Here is a 14,317-nt window from a genome sequence, read left to right as displayed (position 1 = left end):
AAATAAAATTATTCTTTGATCAATCAGTGGCTTTAGATTCTTCTTTCCAAGTGTGCAAAAGTTTGCAATAACTTTATCCTGCCACATAGCCTTTTAAAGCAATAGAGAATTGGTAGCCAAATAGCTACTTCAGGTTAAGTGTAAAGTGTATACATGAGAATCAGATGATAGCTGACTGGTCACTTGACATGCAGAAACAACAAGAGCCTTTTTTTTTTCAAATCTCATTTTTCATTTCTCTGCTGTAGCAAAAATCAATATTTTGTTTAGAATAATAAACAACAGATTTTAAACAAAAATAATTACACCAAATAGCAACCCAGCAGCAAAGGCAGACAGAAAAAGAAAGTATAAACCTGAGAAAAGCACTCAACATAGTAAATTAGTAACACCAGATTATCAGCAAATTTAGCAGTTAAAGAAAATCATATGAATCGGATGTTTAGGACACTTATTGGAACACTTCTCAATTTTACCCTTATCAACATTTTTGTCACTGACTTGTACATATTGCTTGAATCAGAAGAGTCAGAGGAACATACAGGACATTTAGAAAACAACAAAGGCTTAAGAAAGGAACTTTTTTAGCTGCCAGTGTTGTTTACTTCATTATCAAATTGAGATAGAGTTACATGTATATACATTACCATTTACCACCATTTGCATTATTGCAGGCGGAACCTCTTTCGAAATTGCAATACAAATTACATACGTAACTCCAAGTACAAAAAGTCACCAATCTTTCCAGTGAAAATATCACTGATTCAAACCACTTTTTTTAAAGTGTTTGAATCTTTCTTCAAACTATCTACTAGTATTTAGTAATTATACAAATCTCACATGGCCTTGGTCCAAAACAAAACTAAGTCCACTGCAACACATTTCATCATCTTGACTGTCCAAAAACTGTCCGGTACTTTCCATCAACAAACATGGACGGAGATGAAAACAACAGTAACTATGGAAACAAAGGTACAAACAAACAAACAAACAAAATTATCACTGTTTTGTTGACAAATTTTTACCCAAGAAGATTTGAGTCCCTGAGTTGAGAAGTCTTCTTGGTCGCTAGTTTCTTAAGATGAGTTCTTGTTTCTTCTACTTCACACAAGGGTCATCATAAGAAGTCATCATCCAAGTCAAGGTCAGAGCTGACATCCCCGGGGTCAAGGTCATCCAGGTTCAAGGTCACGTCCAGGGAGGGGGAGAGGGAGGGGCTCAGACTGTTCAGATCTGGGGAAGATGAAAACAGTAGGAATCATCACACTAATACATGATTCTTGCAGTTACACAGCCATGTACATGTATGGCTTGTTTTAGGGATACATTTGTATTCTAGTCCACAGTTTTTAATGTTGAGCATATTGTAGCAGTTCATGATTTTCTGCCTTATTCCTGGTTCTAGCTCATCTCACATATGCTAAATGTATTACTTCTTTCTAAGATAAAGGCCTACCTGAAAAAAGGTCAATTTCCCAAGAACTAACAAAATGCAAGGACTAACAAAACACCCTAAGCAAAGATAACAGCAGCTATGACCCAGCACTTATTAACCTTAAGCCTGCTAAGGCACCAGCTTTGTATTGGTTACCGGGTTAGGTAGCAGGGAGAAGGTTAAGATGAACAAAGAAGTACACAAGATGAACTGACCATTGTCCCTGTGCCTTGTACTTGTAGCAGGCCTGGGCCTGAGATAGTCCATGTTGTAGGAGAAGTCAGAAGACTTGTGGCTGGCGATACTGGGAGAACTCAGGTCAACATCCGTGTCGATATCGGACGTGTCGAAAACTCCAGTCATACGAGAACCTTTACTGGTGTACGGTCGCCTCTTGGACTTGCTGTTGTCTCTTATATTCTCTGTACAACAAGTTTAACAAGTGTCATGTATAACAGCAACATAATCATACAATGTTAGAGAACCAATATGTTCTTTTCCTGGTCACACACATGCATGAAGAAAAATTCACATCATCTCGCTTTGAATTAAAGGCTAGAAAAAACTTTGGTTCAATCTGATTCTTTACCGTAACAGTTTTATGGACTTCCTACTACATGCACAGGTTCTTACCTGTGTGTCTGTTCCTTCGTTGGTTAGTGTCCCCTTGTGTCCTGTCTATTTGCCTCTGGATACTTCCTACTGAGTTCCTGGGTACAAAATAAATATTTACAGTACTTTAAGTATATGGTTCCCCTCACACCTATGTAGATATATGTACATGTATAGATCAACACATCACAACAAGCAAACATGACTGTATAAATAATGTAAGGAAAAGATCCCGAGAATGTTTGCATCAAGAATTACATACACCATGTACTAGCATATCCAGAGAAGTCCCTTAGTGACAATGGTAAAATGTGGGAAGATGTCATAGTTATGTTATAAAAAAAGGAGTCAAGATTATTGACAATTTCAATGTTCCTTACTTGAGTTCCTTGATCTGTTTGAGAGTCTCTGATTGGTCGGCTGACACCTTGCTTGTGTCATGTGACTGGGATCGATGGTTCTCCTGTAGGGACTTGATAGTCTGGAGTACAAAGAGAAGATACATTGAAATTTTAATCAAAAACAATTTTCACTTACATTTATATCTCCAAGGTGAGCATAATATGCATGATAAGAAGGCACAAAAATAACTTCCAAGCATATGCTACAGGAAAATAGATCACACATACATGTACCTGTGTCCAGATCTTTCAGATTCAAAATACTGGTACGATTCTTTCATTCATCAATTACCTACTCCTTGCAGTTAACTGTTTACTAGTCACTGGTTGCAGTACCACAAGTACATTTGTAACTCACACATCAAACAATTAATCTCCAAGCAGATCTTTTTCAATGGGGTAAGACAGTATCAAATGCATTGGCCAGTCTGTATGCATCTTTCGATGGGCAAATGGATACAGGCTGGCCAATTTGATACTGTCTTACCCCCACCGAAAAAGATCTGCTTGGAGATTACAAACAAAAACAACAATTTCCCCCACCTTGTCTACATGGTCCTGTCTCCTGCTGATGTCTCTTGCTTGGGAGATGGATGTGGCCAGGTCCACTTCTTGTTTTACTGGGGGAGAACACATTACAACTCAATTATACATACTGTACTGAACTGTGTCACAAAAAAAAAAAACTTGGAAATTCATTTCAATACACACATACAATTGGAATCCTAAATTCTACATAGAACAACTTCTTAGAGTGACTCACCGATCCTGGTCTTCATGCCCTCAATTTCCCTTCTGAGTGCCTCACATTCGTCTTGAAGAAACCTCTTACTGTAAGAAGTCAAGATCAACCAGATGTCAATTTAGATGACAAAGTATCTAACAGAGTAAAATTTAAAACAAAATGTCATCATAATAAAAAAAGGCCAACCTTGTTTAGGTACAGGCACAGGCCCAATCCTGTACCTAAACCCTGTACCTGTACTAGCAGTAGCACCTGTATCTAAATTTTCTTCAGGTCCACAGTTCAAGGCCTCCATACACTCGCACTCACTTTACAAAAACCAAACAACCCCAGTGCAACTTTGCAGATGAAAACATGTCTTCCTGGGCCGAGATAATATCATCATATATTATAGAATTGAAGTTGAGATTATGATTGCTAATGCAGTCCCACCTCTCCTGTAGTTCCCGTGACAGCTGGCTGACCCCCTCGCTGACCCCGTACCGTTCCCCATCCCGCGCCCGCCGTACGTTCTGTAGCTCCTGCTGGAGGCTCTGCACCTCCGCCGCGACCTCACGCAGCCACCGCTCGACCTTCATCTCCGTCTGAAGGTCAACCCCGCGCTCCGACAGGCGGTCGTTCACCACACGGAGGTCATCTGAGGACACCAGAACAACACAGGGGTTAATGACATCATCTTAGAATTACCATAGTAGAGCTACTGGGTGCATATGCAGACAGACCATTTTCACCATTCACAATTCATCTGTGGGCAGAGCACTGCAGTGCGCCATAACACATTGCAGACTTTTTCACACAGGTCATCTGGGGACACCACTAAAGGGGGGTCAATGACATAATCTTAACTTTTCTCCAACATGAAATACATATCATATCAATTCACCACCCTTTTGGCTCAAGTCAAGAGCACTAGCCAAAGCAGGGAATACTGGAATATGTAGACAAGAACAGAGACAATCTAAATAGGAGGAACTTACTTTCTAACTCCTTGACTTTTGACCTCTGTTGATCTCTGTCTCTTTCCAAGTTTTCCACCGTCCGCTTCAGGGTCTCGATAACCTGAGATGAACAACACGTAAGTCTGTCTTCACAAAAACTGCAAACTATTTAATATAGCATAAGGAGGCAAATTTATAAATACAATGTACATGTCAAGCAGTTCAGTTGTTGGATCTTGTTAACAGCAAATCAAGAAAAGCTTGTCTTAGTCTCTAGGTTGATTTTTCGCCAAAAAGGAGTTACTCAAGCAACTGGGTATGATTTTGGAAACGGTTTTCCTTGAGTAACTGCTTTTTGGCGTATCGTATTGCCTGGATGTCTAACCTTCATCGACGTAGGTTGATTTTTGTTTACTAAAATTAAGTTTAAAAATTCTTGGAGAATCAAACCTTCGTCTGCAGGTCCAGTTTCTCTGACAGCAGAGTCCACATAGCCGGGGCCTGACCAGAGTCTATATTCTCCTTATTGGACACATGTAAAGGCTCTGTGGACAGGTTGGAGGAATCTGAGAACCGAACAGTCCTGGGCTTGGGTGTGGAGGTGATGGGGTCACGACTAGGGCGGAAGGAATCTGTGGTAAAAACAAGTTCATCAAAGTCAAAACATTTGTCATAACAAGAATCGTTTTGACCAAGTTGAAGGTTAGACTCTGGTAAACGATATTTATGCTGTAAGATAGATCAGGTAGTAACAGTCTATATAATTATACTTTGTCCAGCTGTCGTTGAAGTGTTAAAACTATCTTATAGTATCTGCAAATTCTATATTGTCATATTATTCACATCACAGAGGCAAATGGCGGGCTACCATCAAGCCTCAGCATGTGATCAAGACCGTCTAACCTTTGGCACAGGGAACAACACACAATAAACCGGATAAAGAAGTTGTTATTATTGAAATTTGTTCTAGGAAAATTTATATTTGAGTACAGTTGCAGAACCCACCTCCATGTACAGGGTAGTCTAAGGAAGAACTGGTGGGAGTTCTGGCTGCGTTCAGACGTTCCTGCAAGAAAAGTTTGGTCATCTTACAGCATGGAGTTAAAAGACACACTGAACGGTAGGAAAAACATGTTTTCTGTTCTAGTCTCACCCGGGATTACAAACAGCAAAAAAACACAATTATTTACATTTTTTTTGCACCTGCATGGTTATGAATATGACACCCTTCACACAAAAATGTACAAACAAAATTTTATGCCAATAAAAACGTACTAAGTAACATAAAGGTAATACTTGTTGTGTTCATTGGCTAGTACGGTAGGGACTCAAATCTATGTCGACCAAAAACGTTAGAAACGTCATCAAAACAAACGTGATCTAAAATTTACATAATCAGGAAGTGATCAAAATCATGAATCAGCAACAGAAAAATCCTCACCTGAACTTTGGCCAGATTCGCCTCCGTTTCTCGAACAATTGAAGAAAACTTGTTTTCCCAGTCAACCTGGGAGGCTCGGTACATGCTCGACATTGTTCTCGCCTACTCTCGAGGTATTTCTCTCTTCCTGGACGCCAAAATTGTCAAAATCACGAGAAAAACAAAACTTCAGCAACCGAATGTTCCGCCATTTTGAAGTCGTTTGCGCCAAGTCTCGTAAAATCTCGCAGAAGCAGGAGAGTCGCGCGAGGTTTCCAGCAAGGAGGTTAAAGGTTAAACATTGACCTTGCTCGGTTCTCTTCGATCTGCTTGCCGCATTTGGCATTTTGGGGCCTTCAAAGTAATGATACTGTTTTTTTGTCACCCTAAGATATGCTTGGAGATCCAAATGCGCCGGTTTAAAGGTTAAAGGTTGACCTCCTTTGTTGCTAGGTTACGGCTTCTCGACCTGCTTGCCGTACTTCCGGGTCCTGGGTGTGGTCAAATTATTGACACCTCGTCGTGCCCTAAGAGACTAGGGGCAATTGAGATTATCAAACATAGTGTGTTTAGATAACTAACAGAGCCGAATCGTCCTGGATCTTGGGCCACAACGTACTGGACTTAGGGCCAAAATTTAAACGTTGTGATACCCGTCTTTCTGTACTCTCCAAGCAGAGGTTGTGGGGGAATGATCGTTACCTTTTTTATATGGCCTTTTTTTTTTGTCGCTACCCCCACCGTCGGTGGCCGCGGACCTTCTCTGGCTAATGGATACTACCGGGCCACTTTGATACTGTCCTTTTGCCACCGAGAGGGATCTGCTTGGAGATCAGTCTTTCTGCAGGTTTCCAGCAATGTCTGTTGCGGAAAGTCCGCATAACGTCAGTATACAAAACATGGACACCCCAGTCTTAACCATCAGTGGAAGAGAAGGCAGTAAAGAGGGCGAACTTTCCGGCCCTGTAGATGTAGCAGTGGACAAGGACGGTAACACTGCAGTGTTGGAGAACGGGAACAAACGGGTTCAAGTATTCGATGCCAGGACTGGCCAGTCGCTTCGGTGTTTCCCTGTGGATGGCGAGGATCATTGGGGCATCGACGTGGACTCCGACGGACAGTATATTGTGACTTCTCAAAATTTGAGCGGCACTGGCAAACAAGCAATCAGTGTGTATTCAAGAGAGGGAGAGCTTAGAAAGACCCTGAAACCCGAATTCTTGGGAGATCCACTTGGAGTTGCAGTTCTGAAGGACGGCCGCATGGTGGTGGCGGATCGCACAGTGGGCACAGTAGCAAGCGAAAATAGAGAGCAATCGGTATTAACTACAGAGGATGTTCCCCAGGCTAGCACGTTAATAACAAGTGAAAAGAAAGAGCCAGTGGTAACTATGGAGGATGGTACCCAGGCTAGCAGAGTAGCAAGTCAAAAAGGAGAGCCAGTGGTAACTACGGAAGATGGCACCCAAGATAGGACAGTACCAAGGGAAGAGGGAGAGCCGACTATTAAGGGAACAATGGAAAGGGGACAACCAATGGTAACTACGGAAGAAGGCGCTCAGGCTAACTCCCAATTTTCGTGTCTCCTCCTGCAGCCTGACGGGAGCCTCATCCGGGAGATCGGCAAGGGACAGTTTCTTAACTTCCCGTGGTTCATAGCAGTGGACGATTCACGCGATCTACTGTTTGTCACTGACTTCTATGATCATAAAGTTCATGTGTATGACCTTGAGGGGAACCTGAAGGTCAGCTTCGGTAAAGAGGGGGAGAATGAGGGAGAGCTTCTCAATCCAAGCGGGATAACATTCGACCCGACAGGTAACATCATTGTAGTGAATTACGACAACAACCGCTTGCAGGTGTTTAAAGCTGGCGGGACGTACCTGAGAACTGTGGCCATTGTAAGAGGGAAAGAACCCACAGGAATCACACTGACACCGGATGGTCACATCGCTGTAGCGTGTTTTGCGGGACATTGTGTCGAGTTGTACAGGTACAAGTAGCATGATGATGATGATGAATGGTTTATTGACATACAAATCCATCGCAGCCCGCAGGCAGAATTGCGGATTCCGATTACAAATATTTTCATGTACACATGTACATAAACACCGATTACAAATATTTTCATGTACACATGTACATAAACACCGATTACAAATATTTTCATGTACACATGTACATAAACACGGAAATAAGGAGGAAATAAAGTAGTCAGATGATAGTAACGTTACTGTTTGTTGCTGTTTTCACTGCGTGGGTGATAATCTCCAAACATATCTTACGGTAGCCAAGACAGCGAATTTATCATAATGGATTCAACGTTAAGTGTTGTCGGGACTCCCCATAAAGGCCCCCATGAGTAGACAAAAAACAATTCAAGTGTACTATGCGAAAGATATGGATGTTATCGTATCCAGAACCATGCCTACCTAGTTCTGTGCCTGAATGAGCTATGTTTGTGTGTTATATTAGGCATAATATAGTCTCCAATTGTGCTAGAATATAAATTTGCCTCAGACGTGGTTCCGGATAAAGCACGGTTGGATGCCACAGATCTCATGTAACAGAATTCAGGACTGTTCCGTTTTGTTTTCACACGCTGGACCTTTTGAAAATTTGGCTAGAATATGTCAACCCTTGAGAATTAGCCTTGAAATGCCTCTGACCTAATCTCCAAGTAGATCATATGGTGGCAAGGCAGTGTCAATTGGCCAGAGGAATGTCCATTTGTCCATTAGCCAGAGGAGTTTGTACGGCCACCGAAGGCGGACAAATGGACACTCCTAATGTCTTGCCACGCCCACCAAAAGCTAGGGATCTGCTTGGAGATTACCCCTGACCCACGTCGTTGCCTGTTGTTGTTCACGTGTACGCCACGTGGTGAACATGTGAATCAAGGTGAAAAGGACGAGGTCAATGTCCGATATGATTACTTCATACAGCATATATGGAAACTACGTCACTAAATGCAAACACAAAAGTACGTGAGTAAACACACTTTCAAACTTTGAAACCTGCACTGGGCAGCACAAAACGGTCTGCTCGGTTGGAGCGTGCACTGCTTTAGGAAAGAAAACGTCTTTTTTGGCACAAGCCCTGTACTGACAAACTATCAAACAACACAAAATGGCGAGCAACATTGCAGAAGTCGACGCTGAGGGGAAGAAACGAGACCTACAAGAACTGTTGGGAAAAGTCGAGACGGAAATATCAGAGTTGCCAACATCGGCAGACGCAGCGATCGAAAAGGCCACTGAATATTTCGACCACCTGATGGCCTTGCTTCAAGACAGAAAAGAAGAAGTCGTCAGAGAAATAGGCTCACGTCGCCAGGAAGTCGGGAAATGTCTGGAAGAGCAGAAAGAAGCGATCGAGTTTGAGTTGGCCGGACTGACGAGGGGGTCTGGGTCCGAAGGTCAAGCACGACAGAGGGTCGAAGAGCTGCTGACAACTCCAGCCCGACCGAGTCACGTCGTGTTCTCGGAGGGGACGGCTGTGGCGGAGTTCAGAGAGGCCGTGGCCAAGGCAGGGCGCGTACAAGTCACGGGGAAGGTAGACGCATCTAAATGTTCAGTGGAAGTCAAGCCTGGCGTTTTAAAGTTTTCAAACGTGACCTTGCTCACTACAGCCGACAGCGAAGGGCGTCCGTGTGTTGTTGCTGAAGATGACGTCAAAGTCATTCTAACGGACTCCTTTGGCCGGGCAGTACAAACAAACTTACAAAAGAGCAAGGGCCTGTGGGAAATCTCCTACACACCAGAGCTCACGGGCAACCACAGGTTAGAGGTCACGGTCAAGGGCCAGCCTGTGGCGGGAAGTCCGTATGACGTCAGGGTGCAAGCCAGTCGCAGCCCAGTGTTGACCATAAGAGGAGAAATAGGCTCTCACCCAGTAGATGTGGCAATGGGTAAGGATGGCAACATTGCGGTTCTAAAGAACGGGAAGAAGCGTGTTCGAATATTCGACGTCAAGACCGGCCAGTCGCTTCGGTGGTTCACGGTGGATGGTGAGGATCCATTCGGCATTGACATTGACTCCGACGGACAGTATATTGTGACGTGCCGCAACATTTCCGACACCGGCAAACAAGCAATCCTTGTGTACTCGCCAGAAGGAGAGCTTGCGAAGACCCTGAAGCCCGACTGTTTGCAAAATCCGCGCGGAGTTGCAGTACTGAAGGACGGCCGCATGGTGGTGGCAGACGACACACAGCAGTCTTGTCTCCTCCTGCAGCCTGACGGGAGCCTCATCCGGGAGATCGGCAAGGGGCAGTTGCAAGGCCCATGGTTCATTGCGGTGGACGAATCACGTGGCCTTCTCTCTGTCACTGACTGCGACGGCCATAAAGTTTGCGTGTTTGACCTTGAGGGGAATCTGAAGGTCAAGTTCGGTAAATGGGGTCGGAATGAGGGAGAACTCTACCACCCATCTGGTGTAACCTTCGACCCGGCAGGTAACATCATTGTAGCGAGTTGGGGTAGCAACCGACTACAGGTGTTTAAACCTGACGGGACGTACCTCAGAAATGTAGCCATCGTGAAGGAAGCAGACCCACGTGGAATCGCCCTGACACACGATGGACACATCGCTGTAGCGAGTTGGTTCGGATATTGTGTCGAGTTGTACGGCTACAAGTAGTGTGATAAATGTTCTTCTGATATTGGTCATGCTCTCAAGTGCCAACAAATGGTAGAACAATTTAGACGTTTTAGTACCATACCCCAACTATAGGCTCTGAACTTCAGCGAACAACCTGTGATCATTTTCTTAGGTACACTTCTAGCAAGAATGAGGCACATTCAAAGACCAATATGCTATATAACTTGAACTTTTCAATTAGTAGATGATAAGCTTGTTGATGTTGATAAATGATAGCAATATTGGTTGACCAGCTACATGTATTACCATAAAGAGGTGTGCTGCAGAATACTAAGCGGAAAATTCTATTTGTACTAGAGACAATTTCACATATCTTTTTGTTTAAAAGCCATTGCATTGGGCATGTAATTGTATTTCATGTATTAATTATAACATTTAAGTTATGTAGTAAGCTCAGCCTATGGATGTGAAATATTTTACTGAAATAAACCAGTCATAATAGGAACATTGCTGGCTGTTGTTTTTCACTGCGTGGGTGATGCTTTGGATGAAATATAATCTAGTATCTGTTCTCATAGACTGTCTGTGAAGATTCTTCTTTATGGTCTTACGAGCGGCCGATGAAATGCCTACTATACTGTCTGTGCCGCTCAGTGCTTGCGTAACTGGTCACAGTAGACCAATCTGTGTGTGCATCAATGTTTACTCAATTTTACACACAACACAGTCACGTAACTCGTAGATTGAGTCGGGGTCTAAAGGAATTTCACGTGTGCACTGCTTATGCATACTGCATATGTGGTTGAATGTTGGGACCTACGCAAGTCTTTTGTTAGATGTCTTTAGAATTCAGCGTAACGCCACTTCTACTTCACAATCCTTATTATTTTAGTCCCTTGCTAATAGAAAATAAGTCTCATTTACATCTGTCCAATAGGCTTATTGTTTTTACAAGTTACAATTACACATACATCATTGTCCAAGAGTATGCTTAACGTCACCCATAAACACGTTGCTAGCTAATTGTTATTGAAAACTAGGTGTGCTCAATCATTCTTAGAACTACTGTCAAATAAACTTTAAAGTATCACTACGAAACCTTGAGTAAAAGTTGTTTTTATAAATGTATCATTACCAAAGAAGAAAGAAGACATTACATGTATGGACGGTTTGAGCAATTTCAGTTTATGATAACTTTAGCGCTAGTTACCTCATTCAGAGTTTTGAGAGTATAAGGTGTTTGTGTCGTTCTTTACCTGTCCAGGTGCATAGACAGGTGAGTTTTGCGTCGTGACGTCGGTTCCGTACGTTTCGGAACCTTCCGAACTGTCACCGGCACGCTCGCGATCATACACGTCGAAAACATGACGCGACTTCGCGTAAGGTACAACTGCGTCAGGTGAAGGGTCACGCATGCCATTGTCTGAGTTTGGCGACTGAGAATCACCTTTATCGCTATCTGAAACTTCCGCATTATCATTGGTAGGTTCAGAGGCCTGTGCGTCTGGACCAGTTAAGGTGCTGAGATCTTCTTCCTCCTTACGACTAGTTTCGCCTGCTGTTTCGATTTCTTCAATGTGATATTGGGGGACATCGAAAACGTACGGCGAGCTTGCGTAAGGTTCGGGTGACGTGTAATCAGGTACAGTTTCGTACTCGTGGGCATCCGAGTCTGAGTTTGGAGCATTGCAAGAGCCGTCCTGTGCATCTGCTTGGTTTTTCTGATGGACTGTAGCCGCCCGATGGTAGAACATACTGCTCACAACCTGGCCAGCGCTAGTCGCCATGTTGTTCGCCCGAGCCTGTTCCTTGCCTATTGTACAATACACGGCTAACATGACAAACCACAGAGCAACGATCGACCCGACCACTGACCCCGTCACCACCCAGCCTGTTGCCACGGCAACGGCGGCAGGGGCTGACGTCACCGGTGACGTAGACAGAGTGTGTGTTGACGTCATCGGAGTCTGTGACGCAGGCAGAGTTTGTGTACTGTTACACTTCTCTGACATTTGTTTAAAAGTTGTAGACGGCACCTGACTGGAGGTTCTATCTGCCACCGAGACACCGATTGTAGCAGTTTCAGATATCTGATACATTTCGGAATGTTGCAGTTTCTGTTTCTCAGTCCTTAGTGCTGAACTCCTGGTTGTTAGGGGCAACATGGCTGATGACACGATTGCGTCAGACGGATTGGAAGGGCACACATTGTTAGGGTCACAGCGCTTTTCCATGCGAAATTTGCTACTAACGCCTTTTGGATCCCAACTTAAATAACAGTGTGACATATTTTCGTTCAAACTGCGGAGTTCGACGTTCTCTAGCGCAAGTGGCATTTTGCAGCGAAACAAACTCGGGTTATCGTACATGGCGCGCACGATTTCGTTGTCCCTCATAAACATTTTGCATCCCAGATCTAGAGATGCTTTCTTTCGGCACGTTTCGACATTTATCGCCTGATCAAAGATCCAGGTTATGTTGCAGTCACAATGGAAAGGGTTGCCGGCAATGATAGGCTTATATGACACAACCTTTCCTTCAAACCCGAGATCGCACATAGACAGTGTCTTAATATCATTGAAGGAAACGTCCACAATTTTTAAGCTGGGCAAGAAAGATATCACAGGGAAGAGGTTGACGCAGAAGAGCTTATTGTGTGACAAATCCAAAAATCCTAACCGTGGCATATTTTTCAGACATGTCCATGGAAAGTAAGATATGGAGTTGTTTCGGAGGCTCAACCAGCGCAGATAGGGCAAGAACAGGCAGGGACATGAGGTCAGAGCATTATTGGGTAGATGGAGATTGAAGAGATTTTGGGGCAGTTGTTTGGGAACGTTCGTCAGCCCTTTGTTGTCACATTTTATCCGCGGTAACTGAGAGTTCCAGATATAAAAATAATCAACATAACAACCTTTCGAGCGCAGTTGTGAAAGTACCGATGCTTCGCAACTGTACGGTACTTTTAGAACCAAAACCAGAACAACTATCATGCTGAAAAATTTGCCTTTGCACCGCATGTTTGCCGCCTTCTCGGTTGTCTTCGCCACCCCTTTTCTCTGTCTACGGGCCAGAGGTATCAGATCTTTGTCACAAACAGCCTTCCTCTCGTCTGCTAGAAATTGAAAACAATATTTTAGAATTAGCAATAACTAGGCATTACGCTGCAGATGCGTCTTTTTTTCAATTGTCGTATCTGATAAAAGCTCTGTTAAATCATTATAGTATTAAGTTATGTAATGGCAGTTGAGTTCTCCTCTATATGTTGAATGTATGTTGCCGTCCACTGCAACATAGCTGTCCATGCCATATTTCTTTGGTTCTGTGCATGAAAATTGATGACGAACGTACAAGCTAAACCCACGAAAAAAAACATCTAAACGTGAATAATATCTAATCATGCCAGAACTAGAAGCAAGAATGGTTTAAATTCATGGACAGGAATGTTTAGAACCGACACATACCTTTACAAAGCACAGCTGCGACTATGTCTGGGAGAATGCGTGGCTTCTGCTGTAACATTTCACCTGTGAAGGCGCAGGAAAATGAGAAAGCTTGATTGTCTGCTTCTCTGTTGGATAGTTGATGAGAAAGTGGGCGTTTGATCAGTTGTGTAACTATGATGTTCACGTTCACTATCTGTACTTTCAGCATTGGCTGCTGACATGAATGGATAAATGAATGTTTAATGCCCGTTTTCGTCTGCAAAATACTAGTAACTATTCTTTTACATTTTACAGACAAAATATATTTTCGCCTTTTTTGGTAAAACTAGGCGAGCGCAACATACAATGTGTGCACGCTAACAATCCAGATGTTTTCACACTTGCTTTAAACTCCAAAATTTCCCTCTCCTAACTTCTTCCCTTTAAGTACATACAAGTTTCTTCTGTTACGGAAATATACTACTTTTGGTGTAAACCAACTTCCTACAAATTTGAAGAACTCGGCTTACCTTAAGGAAGTTTGTAAGATTGTTTCTCAGATGTTAACTCTTGATCTTACTCCTGTCTAAGGCGGAGTGAGAAAAAAACAATTCGTCTGTCATAACATCACCCTAGCTAGTCATTTGATGAAAACTTCACCAATCTTACTACTGCATGCAGACTTAATATTGTCTCAAAAATTAGTCTTAGAACTTTTTTTCAATCTAGTGCGTGGGCG

The 14,317-nt window shown here is 43.1% G+C and overlaps 3 protein-coding genes across 3 annotated transcripts; 2 read left to right on the top strand and 1 right to left on the bottom strand.

The window, feature by feature from the left end:
- Positions 1-1,074: 1,074 nt before the first annotated feature.
- On the bottom strand, positions 1,075-5,779 carry LOC109476818 (uncharacterized protein MCAP_0864-like). Its single transcript, XM_019777837.1, has 11 exons — positions 5,573-5,779; positions 5,137-5,197; positions 4,582-4,763; positions 4,171-4,252; positions 3,626-3,830; positions 3,212-3,279; positions 2,992-3,068; positions 2,428-2,528; positions 2,069-2,145; positions 1,651-1,857; positions 1,075-1,233 (listed from the first exon to the last, which is right to left on the bottom strand). Exons 1-11 carry the CDS (start codon positions 5,663-5,665, stop codon positions 1,118-1,120), a joined length of 1,269 nt encoding a protein of 422 aa, XP_019633396.1. The 5' UTR covers positions 5,666-5,779; the 3' UTR covers positions 1,075-1,117.
- A 575-nt stretch (positions 5,780-6,354) lies between these two features.
- Positions 6,355-7,727, top strand: LOC109476822 (tripartite motif-containing protein 3-like). Its single transcript, XM_019777842.1, has 2 exons — positions 6,355-6,834; positions 7,114-7,727. Exons 1-2 carry the CDS (start codon positions 6,409-6,411, stop codon positions 7,552-7,554), a joined length of 867 nt encoding a protein of 288 aa, XP_019633401.1. The 5' UTR covers positions 6,355-6,408; the 3' UTR covers positions 7,555-7,727.
- Positions 7,728-8,404: 677 nt separating this feature from the next.
- On the top strand, positions 8,405-10,514 carry LOC109476820 (tripartite motif-containing protein 3-like). The gene has a single exon (XM_019777838.1). It carries the CDS (start codon positions 8,681-8,683, stop codon positions 10,190-10,192), a length of 1,512 nt encoding a protein of 503 aa, XP_019633397.1. The 5' UTR covers positions 8,405-8,680; the 3' UTR covers positions 10,193-10,514.
- The last annotated feature ends 3,803 nt before the right edge of the window (positions 10,515-14,317 follow it).

The sequence above is a fragment of the Branchiostoma belcheri genome, unplaced genomic scaffold, assembly GCF_001625305.1.
Source record: "Branchiostoma belcheri isolate BF01 breed outbred unplaced genomic scaffold, Haploidv18h27 scaffold390, whole genome shotgun sequence".
Taxonomy (NCBI): domain Eukaryota; kingdom Metazoa; phylum Chordata; class Leptocardii; order Amphioxiformes; family Branchiostomatidae; genus Branchiostoma; species Branchiostoma belcheri.
Note: the sequence above shows the minus strand (reverse complement) of the source record. Positions and strands in the feature narration are given on the sequence as shown.

What these genes read in the sequence shown, in the direction of transcription:
- LOC109476818 (XM_019777837.1), bottom strand. Translation starts at nt 5,665, where the DNA reads ATGTCGAGCATGTACCGAGCCTCCCAGGTTGACTGGGAAAACAAGTTT. An exon ending in GACAGGACCATGTAGACAAG is followed by an intron (nt 2,529 to 2,991) that starts GTGGGGGAAATT and finishes TTTGTACTCCAG; the next exon opens with ACTATCAAGTCCCTACAGGA. An exon ending in AAACAGATCAAGGAACTCAA is followed by an intron (nt 2,146 to 2,427) that starts GTAAGGAACATT and finishes TTTTGTACCCAG; the next exon opens with GAACTCAGTAGGAAGTATCC.
- LOC109476822 (XM_019777842.1), top strand. Translation starts at nt 6,409, where the DNA reads ATGTCTGTTGCGGAAAGTCCGCATAACGTCAGTATACAAAACATGGAC. An exon ending in TGGTGGTGGCGGATCGCACA is followed by an intron (nt 6,835 to 7,113) that starts GTGGGCACAGTA and finishes GAAGGCGCTCAG; the next exon opens with GCTAACTCCCAATTTTCGTG.
- LOC109476820 (XM_019777838.1), top strand. Translation starts at nt 8,681, where the DNA reads ATGGCGAGCAACATTGCAGAAGTCGACGCTGAGGGGAAGAAACGAGAC.